This window comes from Stegastes partitus, unplaced genomic scaffold, assembly GCF_000690725.1.
Source record: "Stegastes partitus isolate 25-593 unplaced genomic scaffold, Stegastes_partitus-1.0.2 Scaffold1593, whole genome shotgun sequence".
NCBI classification, from domain to species: domain Eukaryota; kingdom Metazoa; phylum Chordata; class Actinopteri; family Pomacentridae; genus Stegastes; species Stegastes partitus.
This window is the reverse complement of record NW_007579324.1, coordinates 1-26641: the sequence shown is the minus strand read 5'-3', so window position 1 is coordinate 26641 and position 26641 is coordinate 1. Positions and strand designations below refer to the sequence as shown.

At 41.1% G+C, this 26641-nt stretch overlaps 3 protein-coding genes across 3 annotated transcripts; all 3 read left to right on the top strand.

Moving 5' to 3' along the window:
- The first annotated feature begins 6006 nt into the window (after positions 1–6006).
- commd3 (COMM domain containing 3) lies at positions 6007–10186 on the top strand. The gene is made up of 8 exons (XM_008300802.1): positions 6007–6181; positions 7005–7116; positions 8225–8288; positions 8363–8397; positions 8969–9029; positions 9112–9168; positions 9259–9312; positions 9969–10186. Exons 1-8 carry the CDS (start codon positions 6043–6045, stop codon positions 10026–10028), a joined length of 582 nt encoding a protein of 193 aa, XP_008299024.1. The 5' UTR covers positions 6007–6042; the 3' UTR covers positions 10029–10186.
- A 1162-nt stretch (positions 10187–11348) lies between these two features.
- On the top strand, positions 11349–21129 carry LOC103371470 (polycomb complex protein BMI-1-A-like). The gene is made up of 10 exons (XM_008300803.1): positions 11349–11701; positions 15189–15324; positions 15537–15633; positions 16147–16202; positions 16827–16874; positions 17062–17170; positions 17827–17866; positions 18175–18273; positions 18419–18499; positions 19773–21129. The coding sequence occupies exons 2-10, from the start codon at positions 15213–15215 to the stop codon at positions 20202–20204; spliced, it is 1074 nt and encodes a 357-aa protein (XP_008299025.1). The 5' UTR covers positions 11349–11701; positions 15189–15212; the 3' UTR covers positions 20205–21129.
- Positions 21130–23511: 2382 nt separating this feature from the next.
- Positions 23512–25286, top strand: LOC103371475 (sperm-associated antigen 6-like). Its single transcript, XM_008300810.1, has 5 exons — positions 23512–23536; positions 23606–23701; positions 23777–23943; positions 24787–24970; positions 25066–25286. Exons 1-5 carry the CDS (start codon positions 23512–23514, stop codon positions 25284–25286), a joined length of 693 nt encoding a protein of 230 aa, XP_008299032.1.
- Positions 25287–26641: the final 1355 nt, after the last annotated feature.

Sequence of the window (26641 nt, the reverse complement as noted above, 5' to 3'; positions counted from 1 at the left end):
TCTGTTCATTTCCTCTCCACTCACATGTGGACACAAGCTCGACGCACACGTTTAGGATCTGTTTTTTTTTTTCCCTGCAAATTTTCACCTCATACCCAGCTGCCTTAAAAAATTACCTCTAAATAGCTTCATACAAAGTCCAGCTTGTGCGCCTGTTTGTTTGTTTAATAAATCAGCTTTTGTAGATTGGTTCCAGTGGTTTCTCATCTGTGGTGGAAAAATGAAGCTTCTGCTGAAATGGTAAAACAGACTTGATGTTTGAGGAGGAGGAAAAGCAACTTTTCTTTTCTCCTGGTGGCTATAATTAAGTGCTGTAGTGTTAATGTTTGGGATTAGTTTTATATATATAATCATAACCAGATATGGATCACAGTGAATTTACTTTGCTCTTTTTCTCTCCTCTGGGCCTCATTGTTACGCAAAGGTCTTGACCTCAGAGTCACTTTCTTGGGAGTTGTGGTTTCATGCTCTTCCATGCCTAATTAGGTTTTAATTAAGGTAAAAAAAAAAAAAACAGCCGCTTGGAGCTGATAAATAATAGAATAAAACAGGGCAGGGAGAATGAGCAGGCGAACAAATAGTTTTGCCACATTGCATTCATTTCTCCAACATGTTTTTTCCCCCCATAGAAATAAACATCCACTGTATATGCTAGATAAGGAAAAATCCATTGAAAGCAGATGTCCCACAGTTATTTTTTTAGAATATATTTATTCATTTGTTGACTGAAGTTGAGTGACTCTCAAACCTTTGCTCCAATGACAACCCTTGAAGGTAAGGTGGCTTTCCTGATTTTTTTAGTATGAAAAAAGGAAAAGAAAGAAAATGTTAATAGTCTGTTTTACAACTACACAGAAACTCAGCCTAGAGTTTAATTTAAATTATTTGCTAGCTGCAATCTTTTCAGACAGAATGATGATTGAAGGAGTCACCAATGGGCAGTGGTGTAAGAAATATTCAGTGATGTAGAAATGCTTCATTAAAAGTAAAAGTACAGGATTAGAAAAAATCCTGCTTAAATAAGTATGAGCAGCAAAATGTAGGTACAGCGTTAAAGGTACAGGTTTGGTCCCTCTTACTGTTGTATGACAGCATTAGATTATTGTGTGTCAGCAGCTTGTTGCTGTTGTAGCTGCTGCAGGTGGAGAGAGTTTGAACTATTTTACAGTTTCATCTACAGGAACAGCAAAGCCTGAGAGGTGATCAGTGGGAGAGGAAAGAAGAAACAGCAAAGCTCTGATCTACAAATCTACCTTCACATCTTGGACTTTTTCTTCTAATCTTTAATTTTTTTTTAGATATTGGATCATTTACAAAATGAGTTTCGAGAGAAAAATCACCATTTGATCAAACTGTCAGTGACTCACATACATCTCAAATGTGAGCTAAAACATTTGGAAACTGCTGGCTTAATCTGTGAAAATGTGCTGGTTTTAAAAAACACTGTTGTATAAAATCTTTAGATTAAAAGTAACTAAAGCTGCCAGATAAATGGGGTGGAATGGAGTAAAATATTTAACTGTGAAATGTAGTGGAGTGAAAGTATAAAGTAGCATAAAATAGAAAAACTCCAGTAAAGTGCCTCCAAACTCCAGTGAAGTAAAATGCTTGAGTAAATGACTTTCTTCTACTGCTAATGAATAAACCAAATGTTCAAACAGTTTGAAAGAACACAAGCTTCTTGGTTTTGGTTTTATATCAACATATCACACAAAACTTTCTACTGATTCAATCTGACATCTGCAGAATATCTGCATGTTCACTGCTCATGTGCTTAAAAGACACTGAAAGTTTACGCTACGCTTTTTATTAATTCTTCCAATTTTTAACAACTTAATTTGTTTGTTGTTTAAACAGAAGAGCAAATCCTCTACAGAATCCTGAATGCTCAGGTTGTTTAAAAAGGCAGCATTAATGCAGAACAGATTTGGAGTTTTGAGTCAGTCTTATTGAACTTCTTAAAAAGTGTTAACACAATTAAACAGCACTGTTGCCTTATTTATGTGGCCATATACTGAGAGAATTTATGAGACAACACACTGAGCTGATTTTTGTAAAAAACCTTTGACCTGCTGTGAGCTTTCAGTCCTGAAACATGAACAGGGAGCTGCTTTAATGTGCTTTGCAGTTTTACTGTAACCTCCTTTTGTAGCAGCTGAACCAAGAGTTTAGCTCTTTGCAGTTTTTGCTTAATTGTGTCCCCGTTGTCTGCTCTAGATGTTGTACAGAGAAGAGGAAGCCTGAGGTAAGGAGGCCACTCGGCTGCTCTGTTAAACTCCTTCACCTGGAAAAATGTTACACACTGAACAGTGTCATGAACAATTATTACATATTTGGTGACACCTAGAGAGTGCCACTCAATGATGACACCCTTTTTTGTCACATTAATCTACCCACACACTGAAATGATGCTTTGGTGGTACATAATTAAAAATCCTTGATGTAGCCCAGAGTCTATAGAAACTGATCTGACTTGCTGAGCTCCAAACTCTGTCCATGACATTTTTTAAAAAAAGATATAATGTAGAAATAAAAATAGCAACCACCAGACTCCACTGAATTTATCATGACAACATCATGCCTTGTATTCCTTCATGCAGTCATTCTTGTTAGACCAATAAGACCACTGGACATCTCTCCTTCTTACATGCTGATACTGAAAATATGTTCACAATGCAAACATTTCTGCAAGGTCATGTTACCTCTGCGTCTCCTTAAAGGGGACGTTTTCGTTTGCTCTTATCTAAAAACAGTCACTGACGGGAAGAAAACAATTTCAACAAAATTATTATTCGACTTTATTGGTCTTCAGGAAACTAAGGATTAACAACAAAAAGGAAAAAAGTAAAGCTAAATCGATTTTTAGTTCAGATCCAGATCCTCTTTGTGGGCTTTTACAACAAAGCTTTCTGCACTAAAGAAGAAATGTTCTATAAACGTTCCCCAATTTGACCTAAAAAGGACGAGAATTCAACTTTAGTTCCTCACACTTCTAACTTTTAAAGTTATTTTTTATGAGTTCATTTGACTTCACTGTGGAACCTTTTGGCGTTTGGAGAAATCACGCAGCTCATTTTTCAACCATTTACAGATTTTTGAAAAATAGATTTGGTGAATGTAGCTTCACCAACAATGTCAAGGATGCTCCAGGATCAGCAATTTAAAGTTTAATTTAAAAAAAAAGAAAGGTCTATCTGCAGATTATAAGAGATGTGTCATCATGACAGAGTAACGGTGACTTACGATCAGCTGTTGAGTTGTAATTTAAAGAGACCAGGCTGAGGATGATAGTTGGCAAGATTAGTTGTAATAAAGAAAAACAACTATAGAGAATGTGTCCATTTATGAGGTTGGGTTGCTTTTAATTAAATGTATTTAAGAAACTGTTACATGTGGCAGCATTTTCCCAAAAAATATTGAGCCACCGGAGTTCATACAGTATGCATCAGTGGAAGACATTCTGGTTACTTTGCTTTTTAAGCTCGCGACGCAGATTTACGCATAAAAAAAAATATGATGATGTCATCTGATGAGTGAGGGTCCACGATGACAGACAGACAGACAGATCCTGGAGGAAAAACACAGCAGCAGCAGCAGCAGCAGTAGGGAGAGAGAGAGAGAGAGTGAAGGCTAATCTATTTCACAACCCGACCCGGAGCCAAAATGGACTTTGGACAAAGCGCGGAGTCAGAGGTCACTCCGATAGCTGCAGCGTGTGTGGCCGCGCAACAGAGCGCACAACTCCTCATTCCGAGATAATGAACGACAGGCAGACGATGATCTCACTTAGGGAAAATGATGTGGGCTAAAATTAGCCTGGTAGTTTATAAAAGCAACGACAGGCAACATTTAAAAAACAAGAAATGTATATTCCCCCCCCCCAGGAGTTTAACCTTTTAACTGCTGCTGACAGCCATAAAAATGTTCATTGTAGAAGCTTTAAAGGGCTGATGACTGCAAGACTGTAAACACGAGTAAATAAGAATAAATAACAGCAAGTGTTGAACAGTTTATGTAACATTTGCCTTTCTTTTTTTCCTAATGTCCCATCATCTATAGGAGACGTTTGCACCACCCAGCCACATGTACATCCTCCACTCCATATGGTTCTTAATGCAAAAGAGAATTTCCTTTCGTTGCAGTTACTTCTCCGGACTTCCAATTCTGGACTGCGTTACGCACTGATTACGCATATTAAAGCGTGCGTAATGGAAGTATAAAAATGACCCATTTACTGCTCACCTCATGACTGCCTCAAGACTCTGGGTGGAAAGGTCCCCACACGGAAAAAACCAGCAGCAGAATCACGTGTAATAAATAAAAATAGTAATAATGATGTGGACATTATGACTGAGTGGTGAACAGTCAAAGAGCAAATGTGCTTTGTTTGTGCAAAGAATTTATCCAAGATGATCTGAGTAAACAGACTGAACAGGAGAACTCAATAAGGAAATCAGATGTATTTATTTATTTATTAGGATATCTGAGGAAAGGAGTAACTGGAAAATAATGAGTGATAGTCTGTAAAAGACACAGCAGAAGAGCTGGTGTTGTTTTTATTTATAAAAGCTTACAGTGGTTGTGTAAAAAAAAAAAAAAAAAAAAAAGGATTTTATCTTATTCTTCTCTGTTTACATTTAACAAGTGTAATGAAAAAAAAATGCTATTTAGGTTTATTCTGCCTTTAAATAATATATATTTTTAAATACTGCACGATACCATTACAGTAAAACAGACTAAACTTCCAGAGTTATGGTGCAGAAGGACTGGGAATGCTTCAATCATGTGTGTTGTAAACTGACAGACCAGTGGTTGAACAACATTTAAGGAAGTTGCCTATTCTTTTACACATCTCAGCTGTCTCAAATAAAATCCCATCTTTTTATATGATTGGCCATAATATGAGCTGCATGGGCTTTACATGCTACAGAGATTTTTTTTATTACTTGGTTTTTAACTGGTTGCAGTTTAAAAGAGATCAGAACTGACAGGTAACACACCATGAACCAAATGTCCAAATGTTATAGTTATACTGGGAATAAAGCTGGTTATAGAGAACTATGTGTGGATACTTTCTATAAATGTAAATCACACTAACAGCTGTTCAGCTTCTCTGTAAAACAGTTGAGGGTCCTTTTTTGTGAGTGTGTGTTTGTGTGGAAGAAAATTCTATAAAAATACAGAAAAAATGTGTTTTCTGTAAAATAAGATCCCCATACAGAAGCAATATGATCTAGTCCTTCCAGTGACCTCTCTTTGGCCCCTGAACCCACCATGGAAACCACTTGCTTTGTTTTTGGTACACTAGTTAGTTCAAACTGGTGTAGTGAGGATAAAACAACAACAGTGATCAATCACAGCAGCAGTAATAAAGCAACTATATAACCAACACCTATGGGATTCCTGAGCAACACTGACAGGCAACATCCCATAATCCAAACACCATCCATGCTACACTGTGGATACAAGTAGAAGTAGAGAAGTTTGGCAAATGTGATTAGAAATCTTTGCATACATATAACTAAAGGCTGTTAAACTGTTCTGTGTTAAAGACTATTAAACAGATGAGGTTAACAGATCTCCACTAGAGCTGTTTTTTTAATGTGGATTTATTTTTTTTGAGTTTTATTTTTATATGATGCAATTGCATTTACTTTACACGCCTTCACGTTTATTTTCTTTCATAATAAAAGTCCTTAAATATAACTTTAGTGACCTCCTTTTTGGCCCCTGAGCCCACTTTGGAGACCACTTGCTTGTTTTTTGGTGCAATTGCCTCTTTTTTTCCACACATATGCGGATAAATCAACAACAGTGATCGATCGCAGCCATAAAGCAGCTCCTTGGATCACATCTCTGCTCCCTGCGTGTCTCTTCTTCATGGATCCCCGGTGATCTGGAGACATGTGCCACCCCCCCCCCTTCTCTCTCTCGCTCTCTCTCTCTCTCCCCCCCGTCTGATCGCCTCAGCTCCTCGCTCTGCCTCTCCACATCAGCTGATCCGTCACGTGGTCTGGTGTCGTGGGTCACCCTTTTTGCAAAATGGAGTTGTCTGAGTCCGTGCAGAGAGGGCTGCAGGCTCTCGCCGACGCTTCCGCCTTCGACCAGAGCAGCTTCCAGGCGCTGATCGACGCGTCTCACCGGAGCCTGCTGTCCTCTCACGGAGACCCGGCGGTCCTCGGTGAGCTTACCGCCTCCCTTTTCTCCGCCGCTGCTTTTGTCTGCGCCGCCGCTGGTGCTTCCGCCTTTCCCTCGATGTGGATCGGAGCCGCGTCGACGTTTTTTTGTTTTTTTTGCGGGTTTCTTGGCGGCGCTACAGCCGGGATCCCCCCGCGTTTTTATTACGAAGATCTTTAATGAGGCGACGCAGCCGAACAGACAGCCGCCCATCAGCTGCGTGAAGGCGATCTTAGGCTTTTCTGCTGCCTGCTTTGCATTCAGCGGCGGTCACACGGCCACTCGGGATACCTTTTGTCATTTAAACTGGCACCGAGTCCGCTCTGCACATTAGATGTTACGCTATTTCCACCGCGGGTTGCTTCTTTACGCAGATCTGTGAATCCAGCATCAACAGCACCTCTCCATGACTTATAAATATAAATCATGCAAAAATTAAAAAAGAAAAAAAATGTAAGCACACTTGGCTACTTTACGCGCTATAAGCTCCCTCCTGCTCCGTCCTGGTCGCCTCCACATGACCGCGCGTTGTCCAACTTCTGCAGCATTCCAGCTCATTTTAATGGCAGAATTATTTAGAAAGTGAAGTGTTCACTAGACAAACAAACAAAGGACCCCCGGCTGATGCAGCTGAGGGGCCCCATTCACATGCAAATCGTCATTGATTTCCATTCTGCGCGTCAATCTGGAGAAACCCCAAGTATGGATCGCAGAAGCCTCCATCATTTATTCACGCAAACCAAAAACGTTGTGTCGAGATGGAATGTTGGAGCGAACTCCGAGACGGCATCCTCCTCCTCCTCATGTTTTGTATTTTATGATTTCAGATCAGCCCGAGCTGAAGCAGATCGACCAGATCTTGCTGAAGCAGATTCACACAGCAGCCACCACCTTCATCCTGGAAGCGGTGAAACAAAACGCAGACAAGTCTACGATAAGGTAGGTGACATCCGACGGAGGATGGTTTCCTCTGCGACCCTTGCACATGCTGTGGCATTTCTAAAAATGTAAAGGCGAATGACAGCATGTTGCTCAGCATGTTTCTAGCTACGTTGCATGTAAGAAAAGTATGTGGCTGCGTCTCCCGAGAGAGCATGAAGCCATCCAAGATTGCAGCAATAAATTTAATATGCGACATGTTGTCTTATTTTCTTCTGGAAGTACAAGAAAGGCAAAAAAAAAAAAAAAGTGCAAAAACAGCACCTAAAATTCTGCAATCTGAAAGAAAACATTGCAACTCCATGTGTCTGAATCCTGCATTTTCCTTCTCACAAAGACACTAATTGACGCAGAAAAAGCACAAACTTTCACCAGAATAAGTGCACAAAATTCTAGAACCTCCTCCTCTATGTGCTTCTCTCCCTGTAAACAAACTCTGCAGCAGGAGGTCACGGTGTTTCTAATAAAGCATGCTGTGGTTGTGTTCTGCTGCCTGTGTAGCCTCTGTCCCAGATGTTCTGCTTGTGCACTTGCAGTTCTGTTGGCCTACTTACTGTCAGTTTGCGCAAATTGGCATTATTACGCAACTTTTGCAACCGTCCAGTCATGTGAAGTTTTCGTGGGAGCAGGATGAGTGGTTAGCTTCTTTTTTCCAAATTATTTAGAAAGCTTCTCACCCTTTCTGTCGTATTTTCTGTATCATTAGAGAGGAGAGGGTGTTATTCTGATTACCATCATAGTTGTGTGTTCAGGATGTGAAGGGTGAACCTTCAAGGGTACTGAAGGTGTGAATTTGATTTAAAAAAAAAAAAGCAGCTACACTTCCTTTACATTTCTGCAGATGCATGTCTTTTTCCTCTTGTTTTCTCCCTTTAAACCCCCATTTTTGGTTGTTCTCTACATTCTAAAACTCCATTCAAAGGGGAATTACAAATGACTGTGAAGAATTAGTTCCCTTGTGTGCTTCTTTTTGAGTTGAAGGGCAAAAATGTGTGGTTGCCTCTGAAATACCGATGACAAGATATGAAACTCTGACTCAAGAAGATGCATTTTTGTTGAAATCAGCTGCTGATTCAAGTGTTGTTCTCTTCTTTCTTGCCCCTCACAGCTCCAGCCTGGAAGAGCTCACATTCAGTGCAGAGAGGATAGAGATATTCTGTAGCATATATCAGGTACATTTCAAACCATGTTGTATAGTTTTCTAACTTGCCCACAAATATTTGATGCTCTGTTGTTTGTTTTCCAGAAATATAAAAAAGAAGTGGAACATCTATTAGCAAGGTAAGGTTGGAATGGGATGTGATGGAGATGGTTGTGGTGTTACTTTGAATTTGGATAAAGTTTTGGAATGATGTTCTCACTGAAAAACTAGAATATCAGTGAGATTTTATTTTTTATGAAGTTACAAATTTTAACACTGCAGATTTATTAGCCTATAAAGTGGATATCGACGATTTTATTTTTTATTTTTTATTGTAGTACTTTTAGGACACCAGATGACAAGGGGAAAATTTAAAAAACTGGGCTCAGCATTAGTGAATATTTGAGCTCAACTAGTTCAAAGAATGAGCCTGCATCCACAAAAATGGGAGGAAGAGGTGGCAAGTTGTTGCTTCAGCTTGTTAATGAGCAGGGAGGGTCTTTGTGGAGAGTGATTAATTGCAATATAAGTGCTGCTTTATGACGTGCCATTAACAAACGCTCTTTGTGGGAGAGAGAGAGAAAGCCTTCTAAACCACACGCACTATTTTAATCATGCGCAAAACTTGGGAGACACAAAGCTCTCCTGCGTCCTTGCTCGTTTTCTCTTCTTCCCCAAAGCAACCTTGTCTTTTCTCTCTTTCTCTCTCAGCATAGGAAGGCGTCCGGCTCAGATCAACGACGTCTCATGGCGTCTCCAATACCACATGAAGGTTATAGATGCACATCAGGTTGTCTTGTTTTCTTGCCGGATTCGTTGCGTGAATCTAACGTGTTGTCCCTCCCCCCCGACAGAACGGACAGGTCGATAAGGTCAACGAGCCTTTCTACTCGATATCACTGAACAGCGAGGTAACGCAGCCGCACTTTTATTCTTCTTTTCTGTTTTATATCTGATGAAAGAAAAAAAAAAACAATGATCTTGTTTGTTCCTTTTGTTAGAAAGAAGGATGCTCGGAAGATATCAACTTCACCTGCACAATGGAGCAGCTGCAGGTATGGAGGACTTTTTTTTTGGGATGCTGCTTATTTGTCGATAACCTTTAGAATCTCGCAGCTTTTACGCACCACATCCAGCCTCCTCATTGGACAGCAAATGGAAAAAATGTGTACTCACTGAACTGATCGCTGTGGGGAAATTCCCATCTTCAACTTCTAAACAAAATGCATATGTTAAATCGCTTTATTGTGTCTGCAATATGAAGGAGCTGCAGGGAAGATTTTGCGCATGAATGTGATTTTCATTGCTGCATCTGCGCAACAGTGCAGATTCGGGCATCTAACTGCAGCCAGAACTTCAATATAAAATAACTGGAACATGTCGTGACTGATATCGGATTGATGGTGATGCATGAAAATATTAAATGATAAAAATGTTCATGCAACATCTCTGTTGTGTTTAAAAATGAGAAAGTTTCTGTGGGCGGCTTAGTTTTAAACCAGTGATGAGATAAAATAATGTGGGATGCAATCAGACTCACGAAATATTCTTCTTTTAGTCTGAATCCAAATACTTAACGCCTTCTAATTTTGTCTAATTCTCACGCGTAATGCTCCCGATGATATATTTTTCATTTGACATTTTAGGTGATCTCCATCGGTTTTATTTTTTTGTCCTCCAATTGAAATGATCAGTGTTTGCTTGTTTTCAGGATTTGGTGGGGAAGTTGAAAGACGCTGCCAAGAGTGTGGAGAAAGCCAGTCAGATGTGATGCTGGTGTCCAGTTTCCTCCCCTACAAAGCACTGAACTCATCCCGTTTCCAGCGGCGTTACGCATCTCTTTCTAACTTGTTTTGTACCTGAGATTGACATGTTTGTCTCTGTTCTTTGCTGAACAAAAAAAATAATAAAGCTGCCTTGTTCCTTGAATGATTCCAAAGCCTCATATGTTCGAAACAGTGTTTGTAAGATTTTATTTATTTATTTATTTTTTTGGTGGAAAAGTATTTTAATAAACCTTCTTGACGTCCTTGTCACATTGAAGGTTCGTGTCAGAGAGGGGGGCTTTGTAAACACGACGAAGCCTGAATAGGATTTTTGCCATAGTTGCATGACAGCAGTGTATTTAGTTTCCTGCCGCATTTGTTGCAACAAGAGACGCTGCTTTGCTTTTTCTGGACCACCCTATTTTTAAAAAGCCATATCTACTCTTTTCCAAATCGCTCTGTAAGAATTTCGCTCCCTTCCCTTAAGAATCCTTCTGCATCCACCTCAGCTTCAAAAGTTGAAAAAAGCTGCAGCAGCACGGCGGCTCGGATTCCATAAACATCCGAGATGCCTTCATTTTCAGCGGCGCTGGGTGAAGGATAAAGGCTCCAATTCATCAAGTGGAAGTTGTGGCGCATTTTTCTTCTTCTTCTTCTTCTTCTTCTGCAGATGTCAGGACAGCCTGACATGACAAAGGTTTGACACCAGAGCCATTTGTCACACGGGCGGATTTTAACCGAGTGTCTTGAAAGCAACAATCACCCAGAGATTAATAAAGCAGCTGCCTGGTGCTTCGGTGGACTTGATGTTATATTGAAAGAATTGACGGTCTGAACGTGTGTGTGAGCGCGTGTGCTGCTGTTATTTTTAACATCAGAGACGAGGGCGCACCATTAGTAGCCTACTTTCTGTACACCCCCCCGATCACTCGTGCCATTTGATCCAGCCTCATGTGCATATTGGGCCATATTCCGTCTTGTTTTGCTGAAAAGTGTTTCAAACTAGGTGAATGTGTGTTATTTTAAATCATGCGTCATACATTAGAAACACCAGAATACACCGACAGTAATTTTTATGCGCCCTTAAGCAGCCACTTGGTGCCATTTCAGCTCCACTCCAAAGCGCAAAACTACCGAGAGCTTCGTAAGATTCCGCAGTTTCAAACCTCTCCCCAGGTTATGTGTGTAATTTCTGTTATTTTCTATCATGCGTAGTAGATGAGGAGAACCAGCTACACCGACAGTAATTCCAAGGCACCCTTAAGCAAGGGATCACGTGACCAAAGCGGGGCGGTCGAACTACAAGCCATTTTGGGGACGGTGTCAGTTTCCACGGAGCACACACACACTGCTGCATTTTACTGGGGGCGAAGCGGATATTTTGGAGGCAAAGTTATCGGTGCCGAAGTGGGAGCCCTACCGAGCCGAAGCCGAAGGTGTTGGGCTGTTCCGGAGCCGCGGATCGGATACGCACGCAGCGCGCAAGCGGCGAGGAAACGCGGAGTTTTATTCGCACATCTGAAATGCGCTCCGGTCCGCCGTGCGCTCTCCGCCACTGACAGCGTCTGCAGCCTGCTTCAAGATGGCGGCTCGGCTCCTATTCATTTTCTGCTGATCGCCTCCCAACTTTCATTGTCTATCCGCCTCAAGACCCACCGATCCCCAGCCGAGCCTCCAGGTAGGTCTTCTTCGATATCGTCTCTAACTAACGGGGGCAGAAGGCGACGTTTGAAGGTGGCGCTTTTGTGCTTTTTTGTACGTAGCGATCCAGCGGTGGATGTGGAGCTTTCAACGGTGGCTGCAGCGATCACCGACGTGGAGCTCCGTGTGTGTCTGCGCACCACTTTTTTCCTGCAAAACATGTTCCCCGCTCGGTTCTAAACGCCCGTTCGGGTTCGGGGAACCTCACCGTAGCACCGTGGGGCGTTCAGGAATCTGTCTGTTTAAGTTGATCGCGCTCAGCGCTCGCGTTGCGTCGTTTGGATTTATGTAAAGTGGAAGATCTGAGGCGAACCAGGCTGGGTTGACTGAGATGTTACCAGCAGCAAGTGCTCCAAACGGTCCTTCTGTGGCCGTGTTTCCACGCAGCGACTTCATATTATAGAGTTGGGATGTTTGGGGTGTTGGGATTCGGGTGTTGTGTTGGTTTTCGGTGTGGGTGACCGCATGTTGGATTTATTAACTTAACTTGGGTCGCTCCCATGGACGTGACAGGGAGGCGAACCATTTCAATTGTGCATAAATGTTTCATGACTGGCTGCTTTGGAAACAGTGGATCGCGGTTCAACAGACACTGTGGCTGTTTATGGTTTGGTGTCTGATTGTGCTGATTGAGAGGGACGGGGGATTTTTGGGAGAAATTAAAAAAAATCTACGTTGGTGACACGTCGGCCAGGATACAAAGGGGTGGCTGTGTCTCAGCAAGGAGCCTTAAATTCACTTAAATTCACACGAGCTGCGGCTGGAACACACTGCTTGTTTGTTCACATTTAAGCTCATCGTGGATTTCAGGATTTTCACGTTTATGCTGCGAAATGTTTGCAGCCGAAGCGTAGCTCTGAATTTGGTGACACAGGAGACGCAGGCTTTCTCTCTGGAGGGAAAAAAATTATCATTTCTCCTCATGAATGCTGCTGGGGACCCTGCGTGTGGGTAATGGGTTAAAATTAATGTATTTACCCCCACTCGAGGTTTTTTTTCCCCTCTTCTTCTTCTTTTTTTTTTTTTTGCAAGTTGACAGCCTCTCAGGTCTGACACTGGAGCCACACACACACACTGGATGCGTAAAGAGAAACCATCCAACACACCGGATTTAAACTTCTCCCTTTGTTTTTGACTCCATTAAGCTTTCAGTCGCTTTTTAAAATCACCATTTTCTAAATGTGAGCTCTTCTTGGTTTTTCCCATCGCCGATTTTAATTGGGTTATTTCCAGCTGCTGTTGGTCTACATGTAAAAGAGGAGGGGAACCTTTACAAGAGGAAGTGGTCTCGTTTGGGGTGGAGGGGAGGGGGGGGGATAAATGAGTTTGGCACAAGTGAGGGTCACCTCAAGAAGCGAGGGGGAATCTCTCTATTTGATGTTGCTTTATTGGGAAAATGGAAGATTCAGTAGCTGCTGAGAATTAATTGATGATGTGTCACCAACACCGACTCCATAATTAAGCCTCTTTGCGCATTTTTAACGAAGAGGAGCCTGAAGGTTCGGTGGTGTGAACGGGAGCAGGATCGCTTGGTGCAATATTCGTTCCCAATATGAATGAATGAACTTTATTTGGATTTGTGCACTGATTGACTTAAAAGTCTCCCACAGGACAGAAGGGAGAGCAGTTGTCCAAACACAGGTCAATCGATTAATGGCGCAACAGGCGTATGTAGACATTATCCATCATTATCCATGTGTGAGGCATCCTTTGAACGGAGGCTCTGTCCAAACCTGCCTGAGAAGCGGCCAGGAGAGAGGGGTCGGTTGGACCATTGAGACCAGCCGGGACTCGGGCATGGTGCCGACTGTGGCTCCATAAAGTAACAGTGTGGGTCCAGAGCTGGACAAGGCTGGCTGTCATCCAGCCTTTAAAGAGGGTCACCTCCTCATGTCCGCTCTCCAGGCTATATAGACTTTTAATCACTGGCACTTTCTTTTTTTTTGCCAAATTCCTCCAAATGATGCCTCTAACTGCCTGTTTTCTTCTTCTACAGTCATTGTTCTCCAACATCAATTTGCTTCGTCGCTCATAAAATTTCAATCAAATGTTTAAAAAAACAAAAAAACCCAGAGTGAGCTACTTTGGCATCCGAGGACTGAGCTTTAGTGCTTCGGTCTCAGTTAAACCGAAACATCCTCCACAAACACAAAGTATATAATCTGGTGTCGATGATCCGTAGCGCTGCTTCGGTTGAGAATGGCGCACAATAAAATACTATGATCCAGTGTGCGCTTCAACTTCGGCGCAGTCGCTGCTGTCTGGCCATGTTGGTGCTGCACGGTGCTGATTATCGCGCACACGCCATGAAAAAAAAAACACACACACGGCGCAAAGGCGAAGCGGAATAAAGCTCGACTCGGACGCGCGCACACACACTCCGTAAAGATCTGGAAAAGCTCACGTAAACGCGTCGGGGCTGGATTTTTGCCCCCTTTTTCGAAAGGAAACCCCGCAGCCCGTTGAACCGATACGGGCTTTCTCTCTTTTTTTTTTTTTTTTTTTCCTCCACAAAATGGCAGCCGTGCTGTCGGCAGCCTGGCAGTCCAGCGGCTGTCTGTGTGCGCGGAGGGACGGAGAGACTCGGGTCCCCTCCTCGTTCCTCGCTCTGCTCACCGGCAGCTCGCCGTGCTGTTGTTTTGGTTTAGACATCCAGTCCTGTTCTGGTCACTGGCGACCAGCCATGTGGGCTAAAAGCAAAAGGAGTTGCCATAGAAACGCTCAGGTTTCCCCCCGTAAGCCTGTGTGGCACACCTGACGCAGCGACTGGGACTCGTATCATCCTCCTCCCCTCTTTTCACCCGCAGTCACCCCGGGGCGCCACACACCCGTGGACACCGAAAAGCGGAGCCGTGGCCACAGAATCAAATCTAATATAAGTAACAGCTGCCTGTGTTCAGTGTTTTGCTGCTGGATTTAATTCCACCGTGTCTTTCTATCTCCACATCTGCGCTCCAGTTTAAACCAAAGCTGGACTAAAGCGCCGTTCTAAACTGTAAACTCTCCAAATGTTTCCGCGCCATGGCTCTTTTTTTTTTTTGGATCCTTTTGATCTAAGCTCGTCTCCCTCCTTTTTTTCTTTTCTTCTTGTTGTTGTTGTGAAAAGCTGCGCCGTTCCTCTGGTGTCGCCATGTGTTGAACGATGTTGAAGCGATGGAGAGGAGCGCAGAGCTCCATCGATCTCAGGGGAAGCGATTGATTTATGATTATTCGCTGCGCCTCGGTCAGGTGACTGCGGAGCCTCTCAATCCAGCGCCGGGAAGCTTTTCCCTCTCTGCTTATTTATTCGAATTAGCATAAAAGATGGTGTTGCTTTAACGCAGTCAAACAAACAGTAGCTTCTTTCTTTCTTATTTTTTTTTTTTTATCCTCCAAATGGTCCCTCTTGCGCTGTCACACAAACCTCCGCGGCTGATTGCGCCCTTGCGTGCACTGTTGTGACATGTTCCCTCTTTTCCACGCAGGATTGTTGTTTTCGTTCCCTCAACATGCATCGGACGACCAGGATAAAGATCACCGAGCTCAACCCTCACCTCATGTGCGTCCTGTGCGGAGGATACTTCATAGACGCCACCACCATCATCGAATGTCTCCACTCATGTGAGCAAAGCTTTATTCATTGCAGGCTGGAAAAGTGAACTCGGAGTTGTGCAGAATATGCTGCAGCAGGTTGAAGCCTTCAGGAGTTTTTCTTGCATGCTTCCCTTCACCTTTGATTTGAACAGACTGCAGCTTTAGATTCTTCAGGATATCCTTTCAGATGACATCTGATATTGACAGATTTTTTTTTCTCCTTCTTCTATGGTTTGCAGTTTGCAAGATGTGCATTGTGCGCTACCTGGAAACCAGCAAATACTGTCCCATCTGTGATGTACAAGTGCATAAAACCAAGCCACTGCTCAACATTAGGTGAGAACTGTGCAAATTGAATTTTCAGCCAAACTAGTTTAATTTCTCTCTGTTTCCTTTAAATATTTTCTTTCAGCCTTTTTGTTGTGCCTCATGATAGCTCAAATTAATAGGACATGTGTGTGTGTTTCTTTATGTTCTTTCTAATCCATAGTAAATAAATTTTTCTGCATTTGTAATTCTCAGCAGCAGTGTTAATAATGTCTCTTTCTGGGTTTGCCCTTTTGCTTCCCCACTGAATCAGCCATTCATGTAAAATTCTCAAACACTAGATCACTTGTGTGATATATTTTAGATTTCAACAAACCTTAAATACCAGCTTGTCATGTCTGATTATGTGCCAAAATGTTAGAAATCCATGTTACAGAACATCTACCCTCAACACACTTTAAGCTGATTTTCCTTCTCATCCAGGCGACCAACTACACTGTCCTTTTTTTTTTTTTTTTCCTAGTTTCAGCTGAAAATGTCCTGTATTTGTGATGCGACTGACGTTTCTCATCCTCTCTTCAGGTCTGACAAAACTTTACAGGACATCGTGTACAAGCTGGTCCCCGGCCTCTTCAAAAGTAAGAGCACCACGGTCGAGTCACACGTGTATTTTCAGTCTGACTCAGCTTTCTCTGGTTTTCGTTTGACACGTTTTGTTTCGTTCATATATTTGGCAGAGGTGGAAAACCGCAGCAACTGTCCTGACACAGAAAACATGACCAAAAATAAATTCGTTACCCCTCTGGAAACAGTGCAGATATTTCTAAATAATTATGTTAAGAAATGATGCATTGTTTTGCGTCATATCAACCAGTTATCAGTTTAAAATCTGTTGTAAATGCACTGCTGTGAGCTGAGATGACTTGTTTCCACTCAGCCTCTTGTTTCAAAACTTTCCTAAAATGCAGAAAGTTCTGACCCAATATAAGCAGATTATGTGACAGGTTTTAAGGCTTGTTTGCTCTATATGTAGGATAATGTTGTCAAATTTGTAAGGTCTTACTATGTTGAGCACTGCATATGTTGTTAGCTGCACTATACAAATAAAATTAACTTGATTTGACTTGAAATGTGTTGAATTAACTCAAGAATTTAGTTCAGATTTATTGCTGATCACCATCTCTGCTGCATTCAGAATGTTGTGTTTGTGAGAAATGAAAGTGAGCAGACTCATAATAACTCGCCTTTCTGAATGTCTTCAGATGAAATGAAGAGGAGGAGAGACTTCTATGCGGAGCACCCGGTAGATGGTGAGTCAGAAAGGCATGGATTGATATTACTGGTATTGGATTTCTGTTTTGGCACTTCGATGGAGAGGAGAACGAATGCTCTATTTCTTTTGGATGAAAGCTGTTTTTTGTCAGAAATATTTATTATTTGTAGACTCCTGTTTGTGTATTCACTCTAGCTCATCTGTGTGTGTTTTTCTGTCTACAGCTTCTAACGGATCAAATGAGGATCGTGGCGAGGTGGCCGACGAGGACAAGAGAATAATCACAGATGATGAGATCATCAGCCTCTCTATTGAGTTCTTTGATCAGAGCAGGTAGGCTTCTTTGAACAATGACTGATTCTGCATATTTCTGTTTAAATCCTTCACAGCAGACCTGAAAACAACATTTAATTCATTTACAGGGGTTGTTTTTAGGAAATGTAGTCGGTTTTCATTAAGGCTAAAAACATGGGTTATGCAGTGTTATTAAGTAATGTTATGTGGTCCAAAAGAATCTGGATATTAAAGATGTGATAAAGTATAAAAAATGATCCAACCCAGTGTAAATGATGGTGTTGTGAACCTTTTACTTTCCTGTCAGCATCAAACATTTGCCTGAAGATATAATACATGGGTGTGACACATTTTATCAGGTTTAAAAATGGACTTTTCTCCTGTCGTCTTGTTTTAGTATCACCTCTGTTACACCCACAGATCACTGATTGTAAAATCATGTCAAGATATCAGCTTTCCATCCTTGTATTCTATTATTTACAAGCATGCTACAGATGCTGACAGATCTTTTGGATTCCATGTTAAATACTATTTGCAACTCTTTAGGAAGGAAAAAAAAGCATCTGTAAATTATTTTGTTTATTTTATTGAGATTCTGATTTTTTTTTTCTGTTCTGGTTTTGACTCATGGTGAATATGTAAATATGACAGAGCTGAATGGTTCCTAATATTGTCCCCATGTCTCCTCTGTGCAGACTGGGAGTAGCAGTGGAGGACAAGCATTCGAAAGATCAGGTACCACATGTTGATTTGCTCACATTCTCTTCTGTGCCGCTGTCAGTATTTTTGTCTTGTTACCAACCACAAAAGCATGAAACATCCTACCAGCGGATGCATATTGTGACATGTGTTTATCCAAAACACTGCTTTACTTCCTCTTGCTAAACAGCTCCACCGTTTTTGCAAAGCAAATATTCTTTCTCTGCATTTAAGGTGGACCAACCTACGTGCTCTGAAAATGATTTTTCTTTTTTTTTAGTCACTGTGTATTGTTTTATTCAAATACATAGACATCATTTTGTAATATTTAATTTGATGTGCAGGTGGCTAACAAGAGGTACCTGCAGTGTCCAGCAGCCATGACAGTCATGCATCTGAGGAAGTTTCTGCGCAGCAAAATGGACATCCCAAACACCTACCAGGTCTGTGTCTGTATGGACTGATGTCTGGATGGACGCTAGCATTTAAATCTTTCAAATCTTACATAATGATTTTTATTTTAAATTCTGAATTAAATGCAAATGTATTCGCAGATTTTCTTCTATCTAAAGTTCTTTTGCTCTCTAGGTTGAAGTCATGTATGAAGATGAACCGCTCAAAGATTACTACACGTTAATGGATATAGCTTATATCTACACTTGGAGAAGGGTAAGAGATCTTTTCAGACAAATTCTGGTGTTTTATCTAATTGTCCTTAATTTTAAATGTCCTTGTATTGCTCATTCAATGAGATGTGTTCAAGCATTTCTACACTGTCAATAATAATCGCGTTCATCTTCATCAGCTGGAGGCGACATTTAATATAGTTCCATTTATAATACAAACTGACATAACAAAAATCAGCCAGCAAATAATAATGAAAGAAACTTAACATTTTGAATGTGTATCTGGAAATGACAGAATTTTATTTTTGTGCCTTAAGCCACCAATGTGTCAACAAAGACCCTACATTTTATTCAGTTCAATAGTTTTACAAAGCAGAGTGACTGTTAAACACAGGTTTGTATTTTGTAAGCCTGCAGATTCATTTCATTTCTGCTTTTTTTTTTTCCTTTCAAATAATCAGTTTGTTCTTTGGTCTATAAAATGTCAGAAAACTGTGAAAAATGTCAATTAGTGTTTCCCAAAACCCAAGATATCAAAAGTCTTGTTTTGTCCACAATGGGAAGATATTCAGTTTACTGTCAGGGAAGGAAGGAAGTCAGAAAACATTCAGTTTTAAGAAGCTGGAATCAGAGGATTTTTTTTCCTCTCAAAAATTACCCAGACTTTAATCAATTATCAAATATATTTTTCATTTAATTTAATAGCTGCCAACTATCTGATTAATCACTGCAGCTCTAATGTTGTGTGGTCATTTTATTTCATTTAGTTTAGAAAAATGTTTAAAAGACAGACAGACAGGAGGCTGACGGAAGGAGAAAGCTCAGAGAATTTGGGTTAAATCTTCTAATTTAATAAATTCATCTGTACAGTTTCCTATATAAGAAACATCCAGCTGACCTGAAAATGTATTTGATTTTTGTATTTCCTAAGACATTTAGGAGTTGTTTTTTGCACAGTGTATTCTTTATTTTGCTGTTTATTTTACAACAAATGGTAAATTTAGGCTTCATTTGATCAGACATGAAGGTTTTGGGACTAAGAAACAAATGCATTTTTGTCAAATATTATTTTGGGTTAGGTTCATTATGTCTGGAGCTGATTTAGTTTTATTTGAACTGGGTCAAACATTATCTAAATAATATCTAGACTAGGTTAAACTTGTTTTATTTTTAGGGTATTTGGGTTTCTTCCAGAGCTTTTGGATGAGCTGTGAAACCTGTTCAAGAACAACAACAACAAGTTTTACTGAAGCTCTTGTGTTTATTGTGACCAGACGCCTCTCATCATTTTTAATTCAATCCCTTTCCCTCCGCAGAACGGCCCGTTGCCGTTAAAGTACCGGGTCCGACCCAACTGTAAGAAGATGAAGGTGAGCCATGCGCAGCAGGAGGGCCAGAACAGCGCCAGCCGGTCCGGTCCGGAGAGCGACTCTGCCAGCGACAAAGCCGGAAGTCCCGCCGGGGCTCCGTCCACGTCCTCGTCGCTGCCGAGCCCCGGTACGCCTGCGCAGTCCCCGCACCCGCAGCTTCCGCACGCGCCCGGCGGCAACAACAACAACAGCAGCAGCAGCAGCGGCGGCGGCGGCACCGTGAACGGGACTCCAGCAGCAGCAGCAGCAGCCGCCGCCGCCACCACCACCACCACCACCACCGCCCAGACACCCAGCCGGCCCTTCACCCAGTTCGGCAGCGGAGCCGGAAAACCCCGCAAGGTCTCTCTGAACGGCTCGTCGACCTCCTCCGGATGACGCGGGGCCTCGAACCGGAGCCGCCAACGCCAGACACCCGCTCAGCTAATACTGTTTTCATGCCAACGTAGTTCCATTGTGTAGACAATGTTCTCTCTCTTTCTCTCTCCATTTGTTGTTATAAATATTATGCCATCATTTGTAAGTTTAAACGTAGTGGAATCAGAGACATTTCAAACGGAAAAAAAAGGAACGAGGAGGTTCGGGTGGGAGTTTTTATTTTTTATTTTTTATTTTAAATATGAAAGCAGATGTTGAAGGGGGAAAAAACACCAGAAGGTTGGAAAACGGACAAACATTTATCCCATTTTTTTTTTTAAAGGCTACATCTTTATTTTACAGAAGTGACTGAAGGTGACTTTTAACGTGTTTCATCAGGATCCTCTGTGTGTTGGGATATTTTCGTAGTTTGAAACACGCATGCGCACCTTTTTTTCTTTTCTGAAAGAGGGTCGGCGCCAACAGAAGTGTCTTCTTTTTTTTTTTTGACAAGTTTTTGTTCCAGGCATGGAAAGTGGGAGGTAAAGAAAAAAAAGAAGAGTTTGTATAGCGCTGTTGACTTCACAGGGGAAAAACCTATGGAGGATTAAGAAAAAAAAATCAACTTTACTGGAAAACAACAAACTTTCTTGTAGCTGCGGTGGATGAGATCGTTCATCCTCCACGTGTTTATGCGCCGTTTTAGAGAATCCGCGTGTAAATAGAAACAAAAATGCATATTTAATCAGCGATGATGTTATTCTCTTATTCCCCCTTTTGTTCCGAGGGAATGACTTGGGCTCCTGTTCGGCTTCATTTCATGCTCAATGACAGATGTTTTGATGTCTCTGTTTTCCGTATTTGTATCGCTCGATTGTATGGACAACTTATTGTATTGTTACTGTTGCACAGTATAAAACATCTAAATAAAAACATTTTACACTTATGGAGGATTTTCTTTTCTTTTATTGTGGAAGCTCATCGGTCACTCTGCTGTTTTCTTTCTTTTCTTTTTTTTTTTTTTTGCATTGACAGATAAAGGAATGATTGTGGTGTGCAGACGGTGCAAAAGCGCCAGATGTCTGTCTGAATCAGCTGATAACTGAGTTAAGGAGGCCAGCTCCGAGCGGGGAGGAGGAGGAGGAGATCTGGCCCGTGATCAAATCATGCTTCTGAATGCATTCAATTAAGACGGAAGCATTGTTTATTTATTTATTCATTCATTTTTTAATTTTGGATTCATTTGGCGCATGAGTAATGGCGTTTTACTGCAGGGAAATGCAGCATTTTTAATGGAATATTAATTAAAAAAATACACATTTAAATTCTTTTTTTAGCCAGACAGTGATTGATTTATTTTTGATTATTTAAAAAAAATCAAAATACGACATAATTATTAATTTCTTTCTCTGCGTACTTTGTGCAGTCTTGTTCTGATTTTAAATCGTCACGTTAAAAAAAAGGATTTAAATGTATTCTTAAACTAGACTAATAAGCCAATAAATTACAAGTAATCGATTAAATCATGACAAGCACATTTTTTGGAATTTTTATTTTGAAGTGATTTTATTTATTTATTTATTTTAAAAAATTTAATTCATTGTTAATTAAAAAACAAAATTAAATATAAAATAAATAAATAAACAAATCGCCCCAACTCACCCAAAAGATTCTTTAATCAAATCTAGCTGTCTCAACCAAATCAGATTTAATGTGAATGAGTGAATGAGGCAGCAGCAGGATAAACGCTCACATTGATCATACTGTCCTGAACAGATGGAAGAATGAACCGGATCAAACGAGGGTTTGCATTTTATATATTTTGTCACACAGATCATACAGACTGCATTTCTTTATGAAGAAAGGAAACGAAATATATCGCTTATTTCGTATTTATTACGCTGATTTAAACGGTGTTTGGAGCCAGAACTGAATAACAAAGTGGCTGATTTCAATTTAATGTGATCATTTTCTCTGCGGTGAAATCTTGCTTTTAAATTTCCTTTGAAAAATAATAATTAAAAAAAGCTTCTTATTTACAGGAAATAAACTTAAGATGTTTTTTTTTCTCTTTTACTGACATATATTTTAAAACGTTTTAGACACTTGCCACCAGGTGCAGAAACTATGCCAAAAAAAAGAAGCCAAATCATTGACAAAGCTTCTGCTTATCTTAAATATCTTTTAGAAACTAAATGCTGCAGCGTCATCTCAGTGGTTTTATTGTTTTATTTTGTCATTGGCACTTACTGCTGTCATTTTTTCTCACTTTATTAAACCACATTTATGTCATCTTTGATTTATTGCCTATATTACGAGGCCTGCGTCGCCTCCTGCTTACTCCACTGTTTATTTTTAACACTTCAATGGGCTGCCAGCGGAGAAAAAAAGAGAACAATCAGGTCTGGAATGATCGCATTTCAGAAACGTTTTACGACAACGATGACATTTCGTTCATGTCACTTTTAATTTTTTTTTTTTGAACGGAATTCGCGACATAACATGAGCTGATGCAGGCAGGTCATGTGAGGACAAAGGCAAGCAAAAGTTTAAAATTCAGGATCAGAAGAAGCTTTTTTGGTCAAATATGCGTTCACACACAAGAAATCTGACTTCTTTTTTTCCCCCTCTTTTAGCTCTTAAAGCTCTAAATCACACATACATTTCACAGAGCAGCAGGTTAAAGAAAGAAAAATGTGTTTTAAACTATTGTGCACAGCTACATGTGTGAAAAATAACATGTGAGTAAAAAAAAAAAAGAAGTGCAGATTGTGATGATGCGGAAATAAAAGCAATAATTAATAGAGTTAGTCAAACTTTATCTACACGAGGGAGGTGAACGATTAATTAAAACATATTTTTAAAACAGTTTTTCAAATTAAAAGCTTCACCGCGACAGCTGTTAATATGTACAAATAGGGCTTTTTTCCTTTTTTTTTTTTTAAAATGGAAAAACAAAACAATCGATTATCTCGTTTCTGCTTTCCTCTAAATTATGTTCGGTAAAGATAAAAAAAAAAAAACCGCAATATGTTTGTCTTTTAGCAAAAAACGGCGCAAACAGAGATCAGAACGCGCACAGAGCTCTCACTCTGAACGCGTTTTTTGAAAACACCTGTGAGGTGCGAATCGGTTCCGAGAAAAAAAATCCGAGTGAGTCACCTTCAGGATAGACGATCTCCGAGCCTGCTGTTGCCATAGCAACACTTGACAACAACGCTCCCTAACAGAAGCGCTGCGTTGAATCCTTGCGGTGAAACCAACACATTTTTGGGGGATTAGCGATTAAATTTGCACTTGAGAGGAGGACTCTTCCATCAGAGCCACGATGAGTCAACGACAGATCGTTCAAGGTGAGTTTTATCAGCTGTTTTTATTCACAGGTATAAGCAGCTTTGAGCTCACTCTGTTGTGTTGACTAGTTTTTGAGCAGTACCAGAAATCCAGGATGCAGTTCGTGCAGACTGTAGCTGATCTGGCAGCCAGACCACAGAACATAGAAATCCTCAGAAATGCAGGTAAGAAGTCAGATTTTAATCAGCTTGAGCGTCTGGTGTTTCCCCATCCTCACCTCTCCTCACCCCTTCCTCCAGGCGTCATGTCCATGCTGCGTCCCTTGCTGCTGGACGTGGTTCCCAGCGTCCAGCAGACTGCAGCCCTGGCTCTGGGTCGCCTGGCGGACCACAGCGACGACCTGGCCGAGGCCGTGGTGAAGGAGGACATCCTGCCTCAGCTGGTCCAGTCTCTGGCCTCGCAGAATGTGAGCGTCACACACTGTTCACCACTGACAGGGTTTCCTCCGTCCGTCTCTTGAGGCTGCTGTGTGGATGGGGGGGGAAAAAAAGACAGTCAGAGGCTGTCACCCTGCAGGATCTCAGGGTCAGCATCCCCCCCCTCCTCCTCCTCCATCCACCGCCTCAATGTGAGAATGTGTGTTGGGCTAAGTTGGCAGTTCGCCTGGGGGCTACTTGAAAACCTAAGAGCCCTTTACCACGAGAGCAACCAGGCCTTTGTTTTCTCTCCCCCGTCTCTCCCTCTCAGCCCACTCAGAGGCTCAGAAAGGAAGGAGGCGAGGTTTTACTTCTCGTTATTGAAGAGGCATGTCTTGATCTTCAAATCTATTCAATTTGTCAAATATGTGAGGAATTAAGTGTTTACTGTGAACATTTTAAAAAATCATTTATGGTGAAAAATCTCCACTGTGGGAAAAGATCAGAGTTTGAGTTTTGCAGCTTTTAAAGTGGGGTCCTGACCCTCACACACAGGGTCTGTTTGGGATCCTGGAGACTTTAAGCCTTTTTAAAAACACATTTATCAGTGTGATACCTCATGACTTTTTAGAACTGCTATAACCTTGAGAATTAGGCTTTTCTAGAATCTAATTGCCCCAAAATACAAGTTAGATTAGAGGCACAGAACAACACACACATCTCTGTTTTGCCACATAGTTTATTTATGACTGCACAAACCCTCACAGCTTCTAAAACAAATTTGCTCGTTTGGTGCAAAAAAACTTGAGTACGTGAGATGTTCAGTAAACTACAAGGCTCACAATCTTTTTAGTAGGCTTCTCGAGATGACCAGTGTGTGTGTTTGTGTGCAGAGGTTCTACAAGAAGGCTGCTGCGTTCGTGCTGCGTGCGGTTGCCAAACACTCCCCTGAGCTGTCCCAGGCTGTGGTGGCCTGCGGGGGTGTGGACGCTCTGGTGCTCTGCCTGGAGGAGTTTGACCCCGGGGTGAAGGAGGCTGCCACCTGGGCTCTGGGCTACATCGCACGACACAACGCATGTAAGGAGCACACGCTGACGAGTTCTGATTTTTCTTGTTTTCTTGGCATGATAGGATATTTTTTTTAAACACCTCGTCCTCATGTTCCCCTGCAGTGCTGTCTCAGTCGGTCGTGGATGCCGGTGCTGTCCCCCTGCTGGTGCTGTGTCTCCTGGAGCCTGAGATAGCCCTGAAACGCATCGCGGCCTCCACCCTCAGCGACATCTCCAAACACACGCCCGAGTTGGCCCAGACTGTGGTGGACACCGGTGCCATCGCACACCTGGCGCAGATGATCCTCAACCCAGACGCCAAACTCAAGGTGGGGACGGCCTGATGACTGTTTTCATGTCAGGTCTGTTCAAAAGCAGCAGCTGCTGGTTTAACTCAGCCTGTGATGTGCAACAGCATGAATCAGACACACCAGCCTCATTTTATTACCTTAGAATCATGATGTTTACAACCTATTTCTCTTTTCTTTGTCAAGTGTTTAAAGGCCCTTATGAAAGCTTCTTGCCAAGCAAAGAAAAATGATCAGAATCCAAGACAGGGAGAGTAAATATTCATGATTACACTGCATTTAGTTTTCATCATGTGTCATCTGTGACTGATGTTAACACCACACTGGAGCAGAGCTGTGAAAATATTCCTTCTAACAAAAACACTCAAAAGAGACGGTTTCTAAATATATGTATATTAAAGGGATTATTTTTTGTGTATTTATCTCATTTCCATTTAAAATTTTACTAACTCTTTTCTGTCTAAATTACATGGGATACAATTGGAATATACAAATTAATTGAACTGATGAGGAAAAATATTTTCAGCTGGATTTTATTTTAAAATACACACTCAAAGTTATTCTTCATCACAAAGAAGAATTTGGCTTCAATTTAGGCTAGAAAATACTGATTTGTATTTTTGTACAAATCACAGTTACAGTATTTGAACTTTTTAAAGGTAAAACTTAATAAAATCTGCCAAGTGGGCGTATTTTGTGCATCACAAAATGTTGGTGATGTTTTATGGATCCTAAAAGCAAACCAATGTCAAGTTTCTGTCAGTCTTAGAAAGGAGAGAGAGAAAAAAAAGCGTTGAAATTTGAACAAAAAGTGACGCCTCTTCATGAAAATCTTCTGTCTTATTTACTCTTAATTCAAAACTCAACTGTTATATATGAACATTGGCTGCATAGATTTTTTTTCTGTTTTTAACCCCAAAAAAAGTGCAATTTAAGTGTGGTTGACCAAACTACCAGGAGAAAATAGTGATATTACAACATCTAAAGGTATTAGAACAGTGAGGCCAAGTCCTTTACTTTTGCTGTAAACTGAAAATATTTGGGTTTGACATAAAATGATGAATATGAGACAAGAATTCAACATTTCAGCTTTTATTTCCCTGTATTTACATCTGGATCTGATACACAAGTAACCCCCCAAACCAAACAACAACCAAAAGAGGTGAAAGCCTGTAAAAGCATCACAAAAGAAGAACGCAAACGTTTGGTGATGTGAGCGGGTCACAGGCTCGATGAGGTTTGAGGATTTGCAACTAAACATGAAGTCTGATTCACTTTAATCTATTTTAAGTGGATCTACTCCAATGATTTTGCTCACCTAGAAATGTGGTGTTCCATTACAAATATCATCTAAGCTGTGCAGCAGATCCAGATGTTAACACCTGGAAGTA